The following is a 17,190-nucleotide window of genomic DNA, read 5'->3' as shown; positions in this document are numbered from 1 at the left end:
GACTCAGGAGGACCTGAGGATGAGCCTGGAGAAAGCCCTGAGATGACTGAGGTTGCACTACCTGCAAGGGGGACTCCTGCTCAGGCAGCTGCGGGCTGAGCTCCCCACATCCACAAACCCTGTCGTGGCTGCGGCAGCTGCTCCAGGACCAGAGGGACACAGAACCGCCCGCCAAATGAATCCTGCTCCAGGGCCCCCAAAGGGGAAGCAAACACAGCGTGGTCTGCAGACCAACACAGGGCCAGCGCCAAACGGCGTTCCGGGAAGACGGACTGCCCGGTTCCTCGATCCCCGGCACAAACCAGGGAGGGGGCCCGACTGGTAGCTCATCCCAGCCCTCAAGGCCAGGGACGGCCCTGGATCCAGGATCTTCACCGGGAAAGGAAAGCCCCTCCCTTAGCCAAGGTCTCCACCCCAGAGAACCCCCAGGAGCCCACCGTGGAGGCCGCGTGTCACCCTCTCCTCTCCCCACTCGAGCTGACCCAGAAAAGCCGATGGAACGAATTTTAGGTGGAAGGCAGGACAAGGGGAAATCGAACACAAAATTCTGTCTGAGTTGGTGTGGGCCTCTCGCGCCTCCTGTGCGTGTGGGCATCTGCCTGACACAGTCCCTGGAGCTCCCGGCAGGAGGTCAGGCCGCTCGCTCGACGGGATGGGAAAGATCCGTCTCCCTTCCTTCTGACACCAGCCACGTAGCTCCCGAGAGAGCCGCGTTCCGTCCAGCTCCGCGGAGGTCACGTATTTCACACTGTGGGCACCGAGGACCCCTAGTCCAGGGAGCACCCAGCTGGCTGCTCCCTGGTGTCCGCCCCCCGGACCAGGGGTCCTCGGTGAAGTCGGGGAGAAGCACCAGGGCGTCATGGGGACGTATGCTCCTTTGTCTCGAACACGTCTACGGCTGTGCCTTGACGTCTCACAAGCAGGGCAGCCCCGCGAGCGTCAGAGTCGGTCTCCCGGGTTCTAAGCCTCAGTCTGGCTCCAATCCCTTTCCTTCTTCTTAACGTGATGGCTCACGGAAATTTTGCCAACACTGGGTCCCTGTGACGCAGAGTGCAAATTGACAGAACATTGTGAATCAACTATACTTTAATTACAAACTTAAAAAATAAAAGCCAAGGAGTTCCCGTTGTGGCTCAGTGCTTAATGAATCCGACTAGGAACCATGAGGCTGCGGGTTCGGTCCCTGCCCTTGCTCAGTGGGTTAACGATCCGGCGTTGCCATGAGCTGTGGTGTAGGTCGCAGATGCGGCTCGGATCCCGCGTGGCTGTGGCTCTGGCGTAGGCCAGCAGCTGTGGCTCCGATTCGACCCCTAGCCTGGGAACCTCCATATGCCATGGGAGCGGCCCAAGAAATGGCAAAAAGACAAACAAATAAAAGGCTAAAAATAAAAGCCAAGCAACTTAGTCCTCAATGCCCAGAGAACAAATCAGAGCTCCCCAGCTCTGTGCCCTGAGCTCCCCACCCCAGAGACCCCCTCCCAGGCGGCAGCGGCGCCGGCATCCCACCCCCTGGGGGTGGTGGGCAGGCCGCTGACCTGAGTCCCTGAATCCAGGACAGTGGGTGGCACAAACCTGCCTTGAGAGATGCCCCAGCAGTGGGGCCATGGCCACAAAGTCAGTCTCGGGCAGTCCTGGGGCCAGGCTGAAGGGAGCAGCTAGAGGTGGGCGGGCCAGCTGCTCCATCAGCAGCCGCCCTGCACGTGAGCAACACACACTCCGAGTACCCAGGGGAGAGCTGACAGCAGGAAACGCCCAAAAGAAAGTCCTTTCCAAAGGGTCAGCCTGCAGGGCTGGGTTCCCGGTGGGCGCCCCAGCCTGCAGCCCCGGCACGCGCTGCCCTCCGGAGCGCCTGTGATGCGGGGAAGAGGTGTCCACATGGACGCTCGGCCCCGTCCCGCCAGGGCCGGGACCCCTGGCCCCCGCTCCCCACAGTCTCACGTCTGACACACACACGACGCCATCCTCCCGGGTCTCCCTGTGGGCAGAGCAGCTGTTCTCACTGGCGGCCCGTCTACTCCCTGTTCGTGGGAGCGCCCAGGGTGCAGCCCCCTGAGAGGGGAGAGGGGGCACCACCTGCCCTTCATCTGCGTTCCTCTGGCACCTTAGGACCCACCCGTGCGCCCTGTCCATGAATGGCCCCCTTGTGCTCCAGCCTGGGAGCCCCCAGCCACTCCCACGGAAAGGCAGAGGCAGAACCTTCTGGAAGAAGGAAGGGTCAGGAGCCTTACAGGCTGGAAGCCTTGGGGCCCAGCTCCCCTGGTTCCAGCAGCTGCAGGATAAGCACAGATGCCAGGTGGCCCTGGCTCCTAACCAGGTGACCCCCCTCCCCCGGCTCTGAGAATGTGGCGGGAGGGGGATAGCGCTGCACCAGCGCCAGAGACCTCAGTGCAAAGACGCCCCCTCATGCCCCAGCTGCACTGCACAACTTTCCCCAGAAGTGCTGGAGGGTCAGCCTCCCCAGGCCTCCAGCCCCCACCCCTCAGCCTCCAGCCTCCCGAGACTCGGAGCCTCAGGGAGGAGGGAGTCCTGGCTCCATCCATGGGTCCTCGCCGGCCCCCTGTGGACACAGCTGCCCTGTTACAGACATGCGGCAACCTGTCTTGGTCCCTCACCTGAAACCCGTGCACCCATCCTGCTTCTCCTGGGACGCCCTTGTCCCCCCTGTGCACCGGATGGACTCAGCTCTCCTCTGCCCTCAGCAGTGACTGGACAAAGCTGTCCTCACCACTGCGGAGTTCAAGGCCCCCGGGTAGTAACTGCATGAACAGCTGACCTGGGCAGTGGACTCTCACTGAGACCCCCCACTGGCCAGCCTTCAGGCCAAGCCCAGCACGAAGGCCAGGCCCAGACTCACCTGCACATCCGGTCTCCCTTGTCAGGCAGGTGTCCTTGGTCAGCAGCGGCCACGAGGGTCCCCGAGGAGGAAGTGCACCTCTCGCCCAGAGCCTGGGAAGGACAGTGTCGGGGGAAGCTGCTCCCCACCCGAAGGCCGGGAAACACCCACGTCATGTGGGGCAGACCCCCCGCAGGGCGGACGCTGAGGGAAGGAGCAGGGAGCACCCCACCCCCAGGTGGGAGACGGCCCCTCACGCCAACTCAGCCCTCCGGGTTGGCCCCGGTCAACCAGCAGGTGTCACAGCTGGATCCCACGCCACCATCCGCACCTTGCGGCAGGCGTGAGGTGGGGCAGGGGTGCCAGACCCGCCCCCTCTCTTGTCAAGCCAGGGGTGCATGTGGCCCTGAGAGGGTCGTAGCAGTGTTGGCAGCTGCACCCACTGGACACAGACCCTGTTCAAATCCCCGCCCAGTCCAGGCTCTGGGGTGCATCCCTCACAGAACAGCCACTCCCGACCGGGGCATCTCCCCCAGGGCGTCAGAGCCTGAGAACACCCCTCCCATGAGTCTCTGTCAGGGATTTTCAAATCCCCCCTCCTCATGGGGCTGGAAACTGCACCAAGTCCTGGACCTGCAGATTCTGCTGCCTGCGGGGTGGGGGTCTGGGCTTGGCACCATCCCCAGGGGAGTTGGGGGAGGGCCCAGGGCAGTGCCCACCTGCTGAGACCTCAGAGCAACGGCAGCACCAAGGCCTCTAGGGTGGGGACCCTGAGGGCCACCGAGGCAGAGATTGCAGAGAGGCAGCCCCAGGACTGGGACTCTCAGGGCCATGGGCCGGCAGGGGAGGGGTCCCAGCAAAGGACCGGTCTTCAGCCCCTGCCCGCAAGGGCACCCAGCAGGCTGTGCTGGCACCGTGCTGACACCCTGGTGGTCGGGAGTTGGGACAGACACAGAGCAGCCTCTCTTCCCCAGACACCACGATCCCAGGCCTGGTTGTGGCCATGGCCGCGTGACCACCCCCAGTGCACCCCAAGGCCCTGTGGGTGCTCACCCATGATCACCACCCATGAACTCAGGGCCCAGGTGGGCGCTGCCCTGTGATCACCCTCAGAGCACCCCAGGGCCCAGGTGGGCGCTGCCAGGAGCCTCAAGCGGGGTGAACTACGCCATGCTTCGTGGCCCGGAGCTGTGTGGGCTCAGCAGGGACCTGTGTCTCGGGAAGAGCCGCCAGTGTCCTCTGCAGGGGCTCTGCAAGCAGCAGACGCTCAGCCGGGGGCATGTGGGCCGGGGAGGAAGGTTGCTGGGCCCCTGTCACCTGCTCCAGGCCTTCCGGAACCAGAAGGACTGGCACTGCTCACCATGGCACCAGGGATGGTCAGGTGCAAGGCGGACCCCGAGTGGCTCCTGCTTTGCTCCTGGCCTTCCTGAGTCGGGGGCACCCGCCGGTCCCGGGAGGACAGACGGCCCCGAGGCGACCCACACACTTTGGGGAAAATGTGTGTACACAGGAGGTCGTCAGAGCGGGGTTGGGTTCCAGACCTGGACAGCCCTGCTCGGAGCCTCAGGACAGAGCTGATGGCCCGATGGGAGAGGCCACGCTCAGGCTCCCTGCGGGACACTGCAGCCCTGAGCCCGTCCCACAGACTCCCGGGGCTCTGCCTCCGCCCACAGCTCAGCCTCTCCCCCCCATTTCCCTCAGCCCGGCCCCTGCCAGTGGGGTTTGAGAACGGGCCTGTGGCACTGTGGAATTGCTATAGCTATGGTGCTAGTTGCTATGATGACCACAGCATCACAGCGCCCATCAAAAACCCCACCCCGGAGCCTGAGACACCGCCCTCTGCCTGCGATTTTGAATGGGGCCACATCACCAGGGGTAAGATGGCAACCACGGAGGCATGGCCCGTGACCCAAACCCACTGTGGCAGCAAAGCACAGCCCCAGCGGGACGTCCCTGCCGGTCAGCTCCTGCCCAAGCCTATCAGACCGGGAAGCACGCAAATCAGCCACTCACTCGGAGGCGTGCACACCTGTCGGCCCTCCCAACACCAGGAGGGTCCAGGGGACGCCGTCCACTGGCAAGCCGCTAGCACGCTCCCCCCACCCCCCGGGATCCCTGGGGGTCGTGGCTGGAGACCCAGAGACCCCCTGCAGCCTCGTGTCTGGGCACTGCCCCCCACCATCTGCAGACTGGACCTCCTGGCCACACTGCCTGTGCCCTAGACCATGCCACACCCCACGGCCGATGACGTACTGGCCCCTGGGGGGACTGCGCCCGTGAACGCCTGCCCCAGGGCCTCCGCTGTGGAAGGGCCTGTGTCGCCAGGAGGGCTTTTTGCCAAGGCCTTTCCCACTGTGTGACTATAGCGGTTGCTATAGCGGTTACCACAGTGACAGACCCGGTGGCAAAAACCTTGGTGTGGGAGAGGCCACCCCCAAGGGTCGGAGCCCAGCCTCCAGGGCCACTCCCAGCTGGCTTGGCCCACCTTCCCGGGAGGGCGGCTGCAGGAGGTCAGGGATTTTGTCACATCGGGGTGTGTCACCATGTCTGCTGTGCGACATCCAGACAGGGCAGCATAGCTGGAGCCCACACCCTCCGGAAGGGCAGCCTAGGTCGGGCCACGGCACAGGCCCAGCCGGCTGGCCCTCAGGGGCACTGGGGACGATCCCCCACCCCCCACCCGCGGGGCCCATCTAGAGCCAAGACGCTCCTCCCCACGGCCCAGCCCGAGGCCTCCCTCTGCCGGGAATGGGGGCACCCTCCTCCCCGGCCCACTGCCCCACCTCTGCTCCTCTGATCCAGACAGCAACCCCCCCAAGAAGATGTCCTTCCCCAACCCCCCCCCAGTAGCAGGCATGGTCCCAGGGGCAGCCCAGCCTTGCACGTGGCCAGCAGAGGGTCCCTTGGGGGCTTCCTTCCCTTCCAGTGCCCCTCAGACCCTGCACCCACGCCCCGAGCCCCAGCGTGGAGCCCCCAGGCCATCCAGGTCCCCACAGGCGTTACGGTTCTCATCGGCCACCCATGGCCCCAGTGTCACTGTCCTGACCGAGGCGCAGCAGAGCCTGCAGCTCACGTCCAGCCTGCCCAAACGCCTGCAGCCCAGCCCCTCCCACTGCCCATTTGGCGCTCAGCCAGATGCCCTGAATACCACCTCCCCCTCCCAGCCCACCCCAGGGAACTGCAGGCTGCAGCCTCCAGACACCCCCAAGCAGCGGGGCACAGGTCTGGTCCCAGGGGAGCCCCGGCCTCCTCTGCAGCCCTCGGGGCCCCTTGTGCATCCAGAGGCCTCCACCCTAACTGTCCCGAGGAAGGGTCTCCCCCCTCCCGCCGAACCTGGCCTCCGGGCCTCAGGCCCTGGTTCCGGCCAGTGTCACACCGTGTCTGGATCACTACGGCGACCAAGCGATGCTGTCCAGAGCAGCATCCAGAGCTGGCTGGACCGTACGCCTGGCACCACCCACACCCCCGGGGCCCCAGGCCTGGCAGCTCTCCCATTTGAGTGTGGGGCCCTCGAGGCCAATAGCCTCTGGCCTCTGGCCTCTGGCGCTGAGGTCTGTGCCCCAGAGAGGACCCCCAGGGCTGAAATCACCCAGGCTGTGGAGGACGGGCAGGGTCCACTGTAGCCCGCGGGGCAGTGCTGGGGCCCGGTCAGAGGAAACCAGGAAGCTGCGGCCTGGGCAGCCATGGGCAAAGGTTGAGGGGCCGGAAGCACAGGACCAGGGCCTTGAGCCAGCAGGGCTGGGCTCTGGACATCCACGGGAGCCAGCTCAGCGCGTGGTCGCCCACATTCTCAGGGACAGCGAGCTCAGGGCCCCAGGCCAGGCTCCGCAGCCCTCACACAATAACCCCTCAGCCTCCCATCAGCCCTCCCCCGCGGGAGACTGAGGCACGGGCCAGGCCCCCCAGCCAGCGAGGGAGGAGGCTGGGAGCCCCGTCCTTGTCCCAGGCGCTCCACCGGCACCAGACCGCAGAATCCTGTCTGGGAGACACCTGCGCCTGCACCCCGAACCTGCAGGCCAGGCAGGCATGGGGAGGGGCCGGAGCCCTGGCTGGGGCAGCCCGCCCGTGGGGCTCCCCTTCCTCCCTTCCTCCCCTCTGCCCGCTCCTGCCCCTCCAGAGGCACCAGGACCCCTCCAGGATCCCACAGGGGGATGTGTCTGGGCGAGAGACTCCGTGGCTCGGGACCACCACGGCTGGCTACCCAGCAAATACCAGCTGGCACCTCGGGAGAGCCGAGACCACGTGGGGGCACAGGGTGCAGTCCTGCTGCCAGGTCCCGGCTCCCCTCTCCCAGCACCTGTGTGGACAGAGCAGAGAGGCCGGGGCAGTTGCGGGGGGCAGGGGAGCGGAGGGGCAGCACCCTTTAGAGGAACAGGCTGGAGCGGGGGGTGCAGGGGAGCCCCGCACAGTGGGAACGGCCCCACGGAGTCTCAGGCTGGACCCAGAAGCCCCACAGGAGCCCTCTGCCCTCTGAACCTTGGGGGCCCCCTCCCGCAGCTGCCATGGCGACCAGACCCCTGGTATACGGGACGGACCCCACATGCCCGCCAGACCTGGGCTCAGACAGCCGCTCAGGTCCAGGACGGCCATACTTTGCACCTGGAGGAAGGACCCTCTGTGGCTGCAGGGGGGTGGGGACAGAGCCCTCTGCCTAAGAGCCCACCCCCCACAGGGCCCATCCTGACCTGGACCAGGCAGAAGGCACCCTAGGACTCCAGCGCACCGGCACCCCACCCTCCACCAGACAAGACCGCAGGGCCTCTGAGCCCCCAGCAGGCCAGGAGGTTTCTGAGCCCCTCTGTAGCACGGTGGTACAGTGGTAGCTGGGACCACAGTGACACTTTCCGTGACAGAAATCTCCGCCCACGTCCCACTACCAGGGAGCCTGCACTCTGGATCTGGGGGGCGGCCCTGCCCTCCTGCACCCTCGCCTGGTCCTGGGCCAGGCGGTGGGCTGCAGGGCTCACGTTGCCTCAGGCTACTCGCAGACCTGCCATGCGGGTCCAGCAGGCTCAGAGGCGCCGCCCTGGGCCGGAACCAAGTCTCAGGCCTCCTTTCGGGAAGTCCCACCATGCAGCCAGCACAGAGAGTGCCTGTCAGCTGACAGGCCACCAGCCCCAGAGCCCCCGCCCTGGAGAGACACCGTCACCCCCTCCACCCATCGAGAGCCGAGCCCACTCCCCCCACCCCTCGTGGGGGACATTCACCCAGGCAGCGTCCTCCGTGGAACCCCCACCCTGCAGCCCCTCCTGGGTCCTCAGGGCCCTCCCGCCCCGTCCCAGTGCTGGGTCCTCTGCCACACCCACAAGCCTGGCTCCCCGGCCCACAGCACGACCCTGAAGCGTGAGCCCACCCCGGGTCAGAGTAGGGGGAGCTCTGCACTCACAGGTGTGTCCCCAGCCTTCGCCCGCCCATGCGCCCGGCACCCTGAGCCTGTCCCCGGGGCACTCACCCAGCTCCCGTCCCGGGCAAAGGCCACGGGCAGCCCGACAGCCAGGGCTGGTCCCCGGTGGGGGCAGCAGCCTGTTCTCTGCTTGGCGACACACTCAGCCCGGCCCCCGGGCGCGCAGGAAGCATGAGCTCCAGGCGGCTCGGGGCTCTGACCACAGAGCCCCTTCCTGTCTCCCCGCCCCACCCCACCCCAGCCCTCCCCACCCAACAGGGGCAGGCCAGGGAGGTTTTCAAAGAGTTTTAACACGGGGCTGGGAGGGCCCCGGGCAGAGCTCCCTGTTCTCTGTTCTCGGTTCTTCACTCACTCTTGCATTCCGCATCCCAGGGGGCCTGGGCAGGGCCCGGGGTGGGGCCGCAGCTGGGAGCAGGCCAGATGCAGTCTGCAGACCTGCACACAGTGCAGCTCGAGGCCTGAGCAGAGGCGCGGGGCGGGGCATGGAGGCTGGGTCTAATGCCTGATCTGGTCTGGGGTCAGCCAGGGCAACCTCCCGGAAGAGGTGGCACTTTCAGCTCCCGTTGGGGACAAGGAACAGCTAGGACTCGGTAACAGGACAGAGGGACGAGCAAGGACACCCCAGGGTTCTGCCTGCTTGGGCCCCGGCGAGGACAGGGAAACGAAGCCGGAGAAGCCACAGGCAGTCCAGCTCGTGGCCCTGGGAGCCCCGCTCTGGGAACCCGAGGCAGGGCTGGCCCGGGTGGTCCCCAGCGGTGCCAGGCGAGAGGGTAGCACAGGGGTGCGGTGCCACTCACGGACCCTGGCACCCAAGAGCCCCCAGCAGGGCAGGGGCTCCTCAGGTCCCATCAAGCCAGTGCCCCTGGCCGCAGGCAGTGGGAAAGGGCCAGAGGGGGCCTGGGGTGGCAGGGGGAGGCCACGGGACCCCAAGATGAGCCCCGCAGAGCTTCAGGGCACAAGGCGCACCTGAACCTTGGTTAGGGTTAGGGTTAGGTCCAGGTCCAGACCCAGTGGTTCAGGGGAAGCCCGGGCTGCTCCAGCCACTCACTGACCCCCAGAGTTCTTAATCAGAACGAGAGGACCCGTGCCGGTCAGGAGTAAAAGCAGTGGCAGGACTGAGCACGCAAGTGCTGCGTAAAAGCGTGGTGCCAGCGCTTCACCACGTCCCGCCAGCCTCTGCCATGCCAGCCAGCTGCTGCTGGGTTCTGCTGTCACACGTCTTGTTGTGGTTGCTGTTGCTGGGCCGCGTCCGTGGCAGGCAGTTTCCGGGCAGGGGTTGAACCTGCTCCACAGCAGCAACAGCGCCGGGGCCGCACCTCAGCACCAGCAGGGGACGCCCGGAACTGGGAATGGTTAACTCTCTTGACATCTTGCAGGCTGCATTACTGTACGGTCTCAAGATACATAAACGCAAGACTTTGTCGAAGGAGACCGTAAACACAGCGGGGCTCATTAGACGGCCACGACATACATCTCACAAGGATGACAAGGACGTGTGTCTGTGTCTCGCTGAGGGCCTCACTCTCTCTGCCTCCTTTCCCCCCGAGGACCTCCTTCTCTGCTCCGCTCAGCAACGCCAAGAACACCGTCAGCCTCACTGTGCTGGCACGTAGCCCTGTCACACTGACGTGGGGGCGTCCTGCCGGCCGACCTGAAGCCTCCGTGCCTGTGCGGCTGAGCGCACAGCCCTGAGGCCCCAGCTGGCTGGCACAGCAGGGCCTTGGAACTGCAGAAACGGTTTCCAGCTCTCCAAACGGGCACATTGTGTCCAGGGCCAGCCTTGGTGCCGACTGCCCACCAGCCAGGCCCTTGGCGTTGACAAACGCTTCACGTCGGCTCCCTGCGTCTTCAAGCCCATCGGGTGCCTTCTGGAGTTAGAAACGTGCCTCGAGTTTCTCAGAGCAGGTGAGTTTAAGGCACAGTGGTCACGGGGCCTGTGACCCCCAGGCTGGATCCCACATGAGTTGTGGTTTTGAGCAAAGATTCTGGAACAAGTGGCCTCTGCTCCGCCTGGCACACCTCTGGCCTCCCAGGCATCTGCTCTCTGACGCTGTCCTCCCTGGAAGTTCCCCGCCGTCTCCTCTGCTCCCTCTTGCCCCTGCTGCTGGCAAGGCCAGGCCTCAGACCACACGTGCCTTCTACCTCCCCACAGGTGTCCCTGGTCCTCTGGCTTAAATGCCACATCCGGGCTGATGAGACTCAAAGAGAAAGCTCTACCACCGAACCCCTGGGCTGCAACCCCACACCCACCACCTGCCGTGACAGCTCCCAGGTGGGGGCAGCCAGGACAGAGCTCGCCACCACTGGCCGCACGCGCCCTGTGCCCCTTCCCTGGGAGCTCGGCACACCCACAGATGCTCCGGACACACACTCGTGCCCCCACGTCCAATCCATCCAAAACCCCACAGCCCTGCCCAGTCTGAGGGCCAACACAGCCCCACGCCTTCCTCCCTGCCCCTCGCCGCAGCGCAGTGGGCCCCCCGAGTCCGGAGCCCCTGCTCCACAGGGAAACCCACATCCCGCCCACACTCACCACACTGCTCTCCTCCTCCAGGAAGGACACCCCCAGGAGTGTGATGCCGGCCACGCCACCAGGCGCAGGCGGAGGCAGCCAGGAGTCCGGGGCCAGTGTTCCGAGATGCAGATCCAAGCAACAGCCTAGCAATTTCCTAAAATCCCCAAAGAAAAAAAAAAAAAAAAAAAAAATGGCCAGAGCAGTCACAAACTAACATATATTGTGGGAGTTACTTGACTTCAAAATAAGCAGAGGCAGCAAATAAATAAATAAATAAATAAGCAGAGGCAGCACCTTACAGAGATCAGACCGTGGGTAAGAGGGGACGCCTGGCCTGATTCCTTAAAATACACACATATATAGTGCTTATAAAACCCTGTTGGAGAGAAAACATGACCCAAGAATCTTTCTTATTTTTCTTTTTATGGCCTACCCGGCGGCATATGGATGGAAGCTCCCGGGCTAGGGCTGAATCAGAGCTATGGCCACAGGCCTGCACCACAGCTCACAGCCACGCCAGACCCTTAACCCACTGAGCGAGGCCAGGGATTGAACCGCCTCCTCATGGACACTAGTCGGGTTCGTTCCCTCTGAGCCACAACGGGAACTCCTGATCCGAAAATGCCATGCCCTCCGAACCAGCAGCTGGCACTCGGATGCATTTCCCGCACGCACAGACGTGGGACTGTCCCCGGCGTCCTCCTTATTGAATGAACGCCATGCGCGTTTCGTCGTAAGAAAAGCTGACGGCGTCTTCTGTCACCTGCAGTGTGCACACGCATATTGAACACACATGGACACGTGCGTATACACACGTATTCCACCAATACTCCACATGCCTAACACGGGCGGTTGGAAATTAAAATCATCTGAAGAAAGACAGACGTTATCCAGCAAGACGCAATTGAAAAGGCTCTGACACAGACAAAAAACCATTCAGAGTGAACCCGTTTGGAGGCAGCACCACGGGGGCGTGTGGTGTATGGCGGGGCGAGGGGAGCAAGCGGCCCCGGCACCTCAAAAGGGCTGCCCCCCTGCTGGCAGCTGGGTCTGGGAGAGCAGGCAGGGTGTAAGCTCCCAGCAAACGCTGACAGCAACGCAGAGCCAGCAGGGCGGCAGGAAGGGGTCAAAGAGACACAGAGGTGAGAGGGTCCGGTAAGCCTCTCCGCACGGCGCAGACGCAGCCCAGGGGACACTGCACGGGGCCACTGCATCTGAGCCCGAGGGGCAGTGCTGTGTCCTGGGCTGGGCTCCTGGGAGTGAGGCAGGGACGGGCTGCAGAAGACGCCTGGCGGGGCTCCCCAGGGCCCCGCCTGCCAGGGAAGGAAGGCAGCCGGCCCTGAGGTCCACAGCCCAGCAGGCTGGAGGAGGCAGGAAGGGGCCGAGCCACAGAAACCCCCAGGGGCAGAGGCCGCCTCCTTCCAGGCACAGCTCCCCACTCAGCAGTTTCTCTTTATCGCCCCAGAGTTTGTGCAAAAGTGAAGGGGAGAATTGGTTCATGGAAACTTGCATTTTCTTATGCAATTGGGAAAACTTACGTAACCCCCCGAATCCAAAATGTACATAAGGGAAAACGGCCACCTCACACCTGTCAGAAGGTCCATCACCAAAAGGACCACAAATCACCAGAGCTGGGGGGCGGTGGGAGCAGCGGCGCGGCCCCTGCGGGAAACAGTCCGGAACTCCCTCCGAAAGAGAAGAACGAGAGGTACCACACGACCCGGCAGTCCCGTTTCTGGGCATTCAGGCAAAAAAAAATAAAAACGTTAATTTGGAAAGGCGCTTCTACCCCAGTGCTCTTAGCAGCCCTGGTCACAACAGCCAGGACAGGGAAGCAACCTAAATGTCCACACCCAGACGAGTGGGTCAGGACGATGCGGTGCATGAGCCCCGCACGATGCTGCCCAGCCACGAAGAAGGACCAGATGACGCCACTGGCAGCAGCGTGGAAGCCACGAGGGATCCTCATGCCCAGTGAAGTAAGTCAGACCGAGAAAGACGGACATCAGGGGAGATCGCACACGTGGGGAGCTTTCAGAAACAAAACAGGGACTCCGCCGAGACGGTGGCGGGCAGGACGTGGTGCTCACTTGCTCGCCCGAGCACATCAAAACTGCATCTGCCTGTGGAGCCACACTCACGGGTCATGTCCCGGACCCGGCAGAAGACTCCCGCTCCCCCAGCGGACAGGAAAAGCTCCCTGTCCCTGGGCGCAGCCAAGGGAAGACGACCGAGAGGGGAACTGGGAGGGCCCTGGACGAGGAAGGGCTTCTGCACCCTGGGGAGGCCCTCCCCACAGGGAGACCCGCTGGGACAGACGGGAGGCCTCGGAGGCTTGGAAGGGAGGGCAGCCGCCAGTTCGCAGAGGGAGCGCTGCTGGGAAAGACCCGCCCGCTTTGTAGGCACCGCTGCAAGAGGCACTCGACCAGTGGGGCGGGAGGCGCCTGGGTGCTGCTCCTCGGGCTTCGGGAGTCAGGTCTGGGGCGGGACCGGGGCTGCCTGCACGGAGACCACCTGAGGTCTCTTTGACCTCCCGCCCGAGAGAGAGGGCGCCGCTGGTCGGGGGCCTGAGAGGGGAGGGCGGGACCCCCGCAGGGGCTCCTCTCGTCACGCCCTGGCTCTCCGTGGTGGGGGCACTGCTTGCAGACGCCCCGGGCCGGGTGCGAGCTGCCTTTACCACCTTAGACGCCACAGGCAGATGCAGCCCACTGCCTCCACTGAGGGTCCCACTGGCAGGCGAGGGTCACTGCCCCCACCTTCCTCGGAGCGCCACCACTGCTGCCACTGAGGGTCCCAGGACCGAGCAACACCCCCGTCCCCGTTTTCCCCAGAGCACAAGGGGCTGCACACCTGCACCCCCCCATCAAGGGGATAATGACCCACACACACTGAGGAGGGAGACAGCACACCTCCAGACCAAAGGCAGCCCTCACGCCACAGGATCTGAAACCCACACAAGCCACACACAGACCGACCTTCCCACGTATTTAAAAAAACAGAACACCCTCCAAGACCACAGCACATAATTGCTTCTCCTAAACTTACAAACTAAGAGAAATAGAAGCAAGATGAAAAAGCGGAGGACGCACTCCCATAAAAACACCGAGAGAGTTCCCCAGAAGGAGCAAGCGATGGAGCAGACTTCTTCCGTCTGCGGACACCAGGTTCAACGGGAGGTAGTCCAAGTACTGGAGGGATTCGGAAAAATGACCGACAGAAATGCAAAGCACTGGAAGAAGGAACTGGAAGCCATGCGGCGGAGCAAAGGAATTAGAAAATTCATTGGCCGAGGCAAAAGGTGAGTTAAAAGCTTTGAGTGGCAGAGTGAATGACGCACAGGAAGGAATAAACGGCCTGGAAGACAGACTCATGGAAATCGCTCATTGAAAACAGCAGACAGAAACACAAATGAAAACGAACCGTGAAAGCAACGCAAGAGGCCCATGGGATGGGTCGCGGGCAAGCTGGGTGGAGCGGTGGGCGTGGCCTGGAGCATCTGAGGTTCACTGTCGGTCGTCCTGGACCCTGGGGATGCCCGACAGCAGGCTGCTTCCAGAATTGAAGTTTGCTTCCCCCAGGTTCTGCGAAGCAGGCTTGGAGGCCCCGTTACACAGTTCATTTCTACCTTAGGGACCTGAGTGTTTAAGGTCCAGGGTGCGGGTCTGAAACTGCGTCCACCTAACACCATGAACCTCTCTGTCCAAAACGTCATGCCCTTTCTTGTCCAACACCTGCTGCCCTCAAGATCAAGGCGTATCAGAGAAAGGGGGAGTGAAGCCAGGCAGGACCCGGGGGGCCTCCCCGAGGCTTCTCTGTCCCCAGTTCTTATTAGCAGGAAAAAGGCTTCAGACTTGCCCTTCCCTGAGTTCCGAAAGGCAGGTTCGAGCCGTTCCTAAGGAAGGGAATGCAGAAACGGAGGAGGAGCAGCCAGGAAACGAAAGGCTCGGGTTCCCCTCAAGGGATTCGCATCGCCGTACACCTTCGAGTCCTTCTGCGGGAGCCAAGGCCAGCAGGTGGAGGACAGTCGCTCCAGGCCGAGCTCGAGCACGACGACCCCAGTCCGGCTGGCACCAGAAGGCCGATGCCCCAGATTCCTGGACCACCACGCTGTTACCTCCCCCCCCGACCGACCCGAGGAAGGTCACAAAGTCGCACCCTGCAGCAAATTCTGCCCTAAAACGTCTCCCCCCAAACGCCTTCCATCCGCAAGTTCAGGGTCTTGAGCATGAGCCACCTTCCCCTTGCTTGGCGCTGCCTAAACCCTTCTCTGCTCCTCACTGTGCGTCAGACACGCAGACTTCGATTCAAGAGCAGGATCGCGGATAGTACGACCTGATCTCAGGGTGGACTTTTTGATGTCCGTCTTACAATATTTTTTCTAGTCTATCAACTTTGGTAGTTAATTTTGGAAGCATTGACTTGGGCGGCGTTCAAAACTACCAAATCATCACCAAGAGGGAAGATGGGCATTTTCAACGGCCTGGCAGCCACACTCAATGCCAGGAGCAGGGATCAGGTCTGCAGGACACTCGAGGGAAGGGAGGCGTCCGGGAGCTCATGCAGCACCCACCTGTCCTCCAGGAATAAAGGCCACCGAAGATGAGGGTGCAACCTAGGTGTCCTTTTGCACATAAATGAGCACAGAAGAGGAGGTGTGTGCACACAAAGGAATGTTCTTCGGCCCCAAGAAGAAGGAGATCCTTCCATTTGTGACACCACGCTGGCCCTTGCAGGTATGACGCTCGGAGACCTAAATCAGACAGCGGAAGGCAAATACTGTTCGATCTCACTGACACCTGGAATCTTAAAAAGCCAAATTTGTAAACGCAGGGCGGAAAGGTGGTTGCCAGGTACCGGGTGATGGGCAGAATTGGGAGATGTTGTTTAAGCAATAATCTTGCGACCGATGGACAAATCGACCCTGCAACCTAATACATAGCCTGGCGATTGTAGGCAACACTGATGTGTTCTAATTTTGAGTCTCACTAAGAGATTAGTTAGTAATTGTCCTCACACCAAAAAAGCCATGGCAATTGTGAACAGAAAGTAAATAGGTCGATCCAAGAAAGAATGGAGGGAGGCGCGAAAGGAAGGGGAGAGGATGAGCCCCCCGCCCACTCAGGTGCGTTTGGCGGAGAGCCAGGCGTGCTGCCTGAGGAGGCTGCGCAGAGGACGCTGAGGAGGCCCTCCTTGTGAAGACGACCGCTCCACCCGCAGAGCAGCAAAGGAGGACGACTGGGAGTGGAAGACTGCCTTAGGAGGGTGACAAACGGAAAGCACTGGAGTTCCTGTTGTGGCTCAGCAGGTTCAGAATCCGACTAGCACCCATGAGCATGCGGGGGCAAGCCCTGGCATCACTCAGTGGGTTAAGGATTCAGTGTTCCTGAAAGCTGCGGTGTAGACTGCAGATGCAGCTTGGAGTGGGTGCGACTGTGGCTGTGCTGGCGGCTGGCGGCTGGCGGCTGTAGCCCAGATTCGACCACTAGCCCAGGAACTTCCACTGGCCACAGGTGTGGCCCTAAGAAGGAAAAGAAAAGAAAAAAAGGGAAAAATGGAAAGTATGGCATTAAAAGGCAAAACAAGATAGACACCAAACACATCTGTCTTCATGTGAGTACACGTGAGTGTGCCCAACAGGCCCTTTAAAAGGACGAGACTGAAATTTGATCCCGAAACAAAACCCAACTCTGAGAGCCCTGAGCAATGTGCACAAAAGGAGTAAAGTCAAAAGACTTGGGTAAGGAAACGCCAGGCGCGTCTGGCTGTTTTCTGTGTGACGCACTGTGGAGCTCTGTGTCCTGGGCAGGTGACTGTCCCGGGATCAGCTCCTGTTCCCTCAGAGGAGGAAGGCTGGGGCATGGCCCGTCACCTCCTGCTTGAGTCCTGCAGCCTCTGGAAGCAGGGCACTGTTGTCCGTATTTTTACAGACAGGGAACTCGAGGCTCGGGGCATCTGGGCGGCCTTTCCGAAGGAAGGCTCTAGCAAATGTGGACCAGGTCGTGTCTGCAGCTCTGCAGCATGAAGGCCCTGGTACTTCCTGCTCCAGGGGGAGTGGGCCAGGTCCACACACCACAGAGACCACAGGAGCCAGCCTGGCTCAGAGCAAATGCAGAGTCACCAGCAGAGAAGCAACTCACCACGCATGGGCTAGTCCAGGGGGTCGGTGACTGTGGGGCCGGCACACCAAATCTTCCAAGGGGGAGTCTTCTTACTCCAGAGCCATGTTGGCTGGTCTGTCCATCCTGAGACCTCATGCACAGGACAGCGACACTGTGTTCTCCAGCACGGTGTGGGGAGCCGGCCAGGACCGGTGGTCACTGGGGGGCGGCCAAGAATTCCGAGGGCACTTGGCTCTTCTCCCTTCCCTTCTCCATCAGCCAGAAATTTACGATGGCAGGAATCTGTGGGAACAATGAGGCAGGACTCAGTGGCAGGAAA

The 17,190-nt window shown here is 62.5% G+C and overlaps 1 protein-coding gene and 1 long non-coding RNA gene across 6 annotated transcripts in view; one reads left to right on the top strand and one right to left on the bottom strand.

Annotated features, from left to right (window-relative positions):
• The window catches only part of LOC396781 (IgG heavy chain), a 165,144-nt gene that overhangs the window by 37,219 nt on the left and 110,735 nt on the right, over positions 1 to 17,190 (top strand). Inside the window, 1 exon segment of the mRNA NM_213828.1 lies at positions 4,132 to 4,139. Within this exon segment, the coding sequence (NP_998993.1) occupies positions 4,132 to 4,139 (8 nt within the window).
• Positions 491 to 16,993, bottom strand: LOC110258350. 5 transcript variants are annotated; one of them, XR_002341092.1, is made up of 5 exons: positions 16,890 to 16,993; positions 15,323 to 15,502; positions 10,771 to 10,906; positions 2,855 to 2,946; positions 491 to 1,038 (listed from the first exon to the last, which is right to left on the bottom strand). It is a non-coding gene; the product is annotated as an uncharacterized LOC110258350 (long non-coding RNA). The 5 variants fall into 5 exon arrangements; XR_002341091.1 differs by lacking the exons at positions 10,771 to 10,906; positions 15,323 to 15,502; positions 16,890 to 16,993 and adding an exon at positions 8,590 to 9,078; XR_002341094.1 differs by lacking the exons at positions 10,771 to 10,906; positions 15,323 to 15,502; positions 16,890 to 16,993 and adding an exon at positions 7,824 to 8,039.

Source organism: Sus scrofa, unplaced genomic scaffold, assembly GCF_000003025.6.
Source record: "Sus scrofa isolate TJ Tabasco breed Duroc unplaced genomic scaffold, Sscrofa11.1 Contig1914, whole genome shotgun sequence".
NCBI lineage: Eukaryota > Metazoa > Chordata > Mammalia > Artiodactyla > Suidae > Sus > Sus scrofa.
This window is presented reverse-complemented; position numbering and strand designations above follow the sequence as displayed.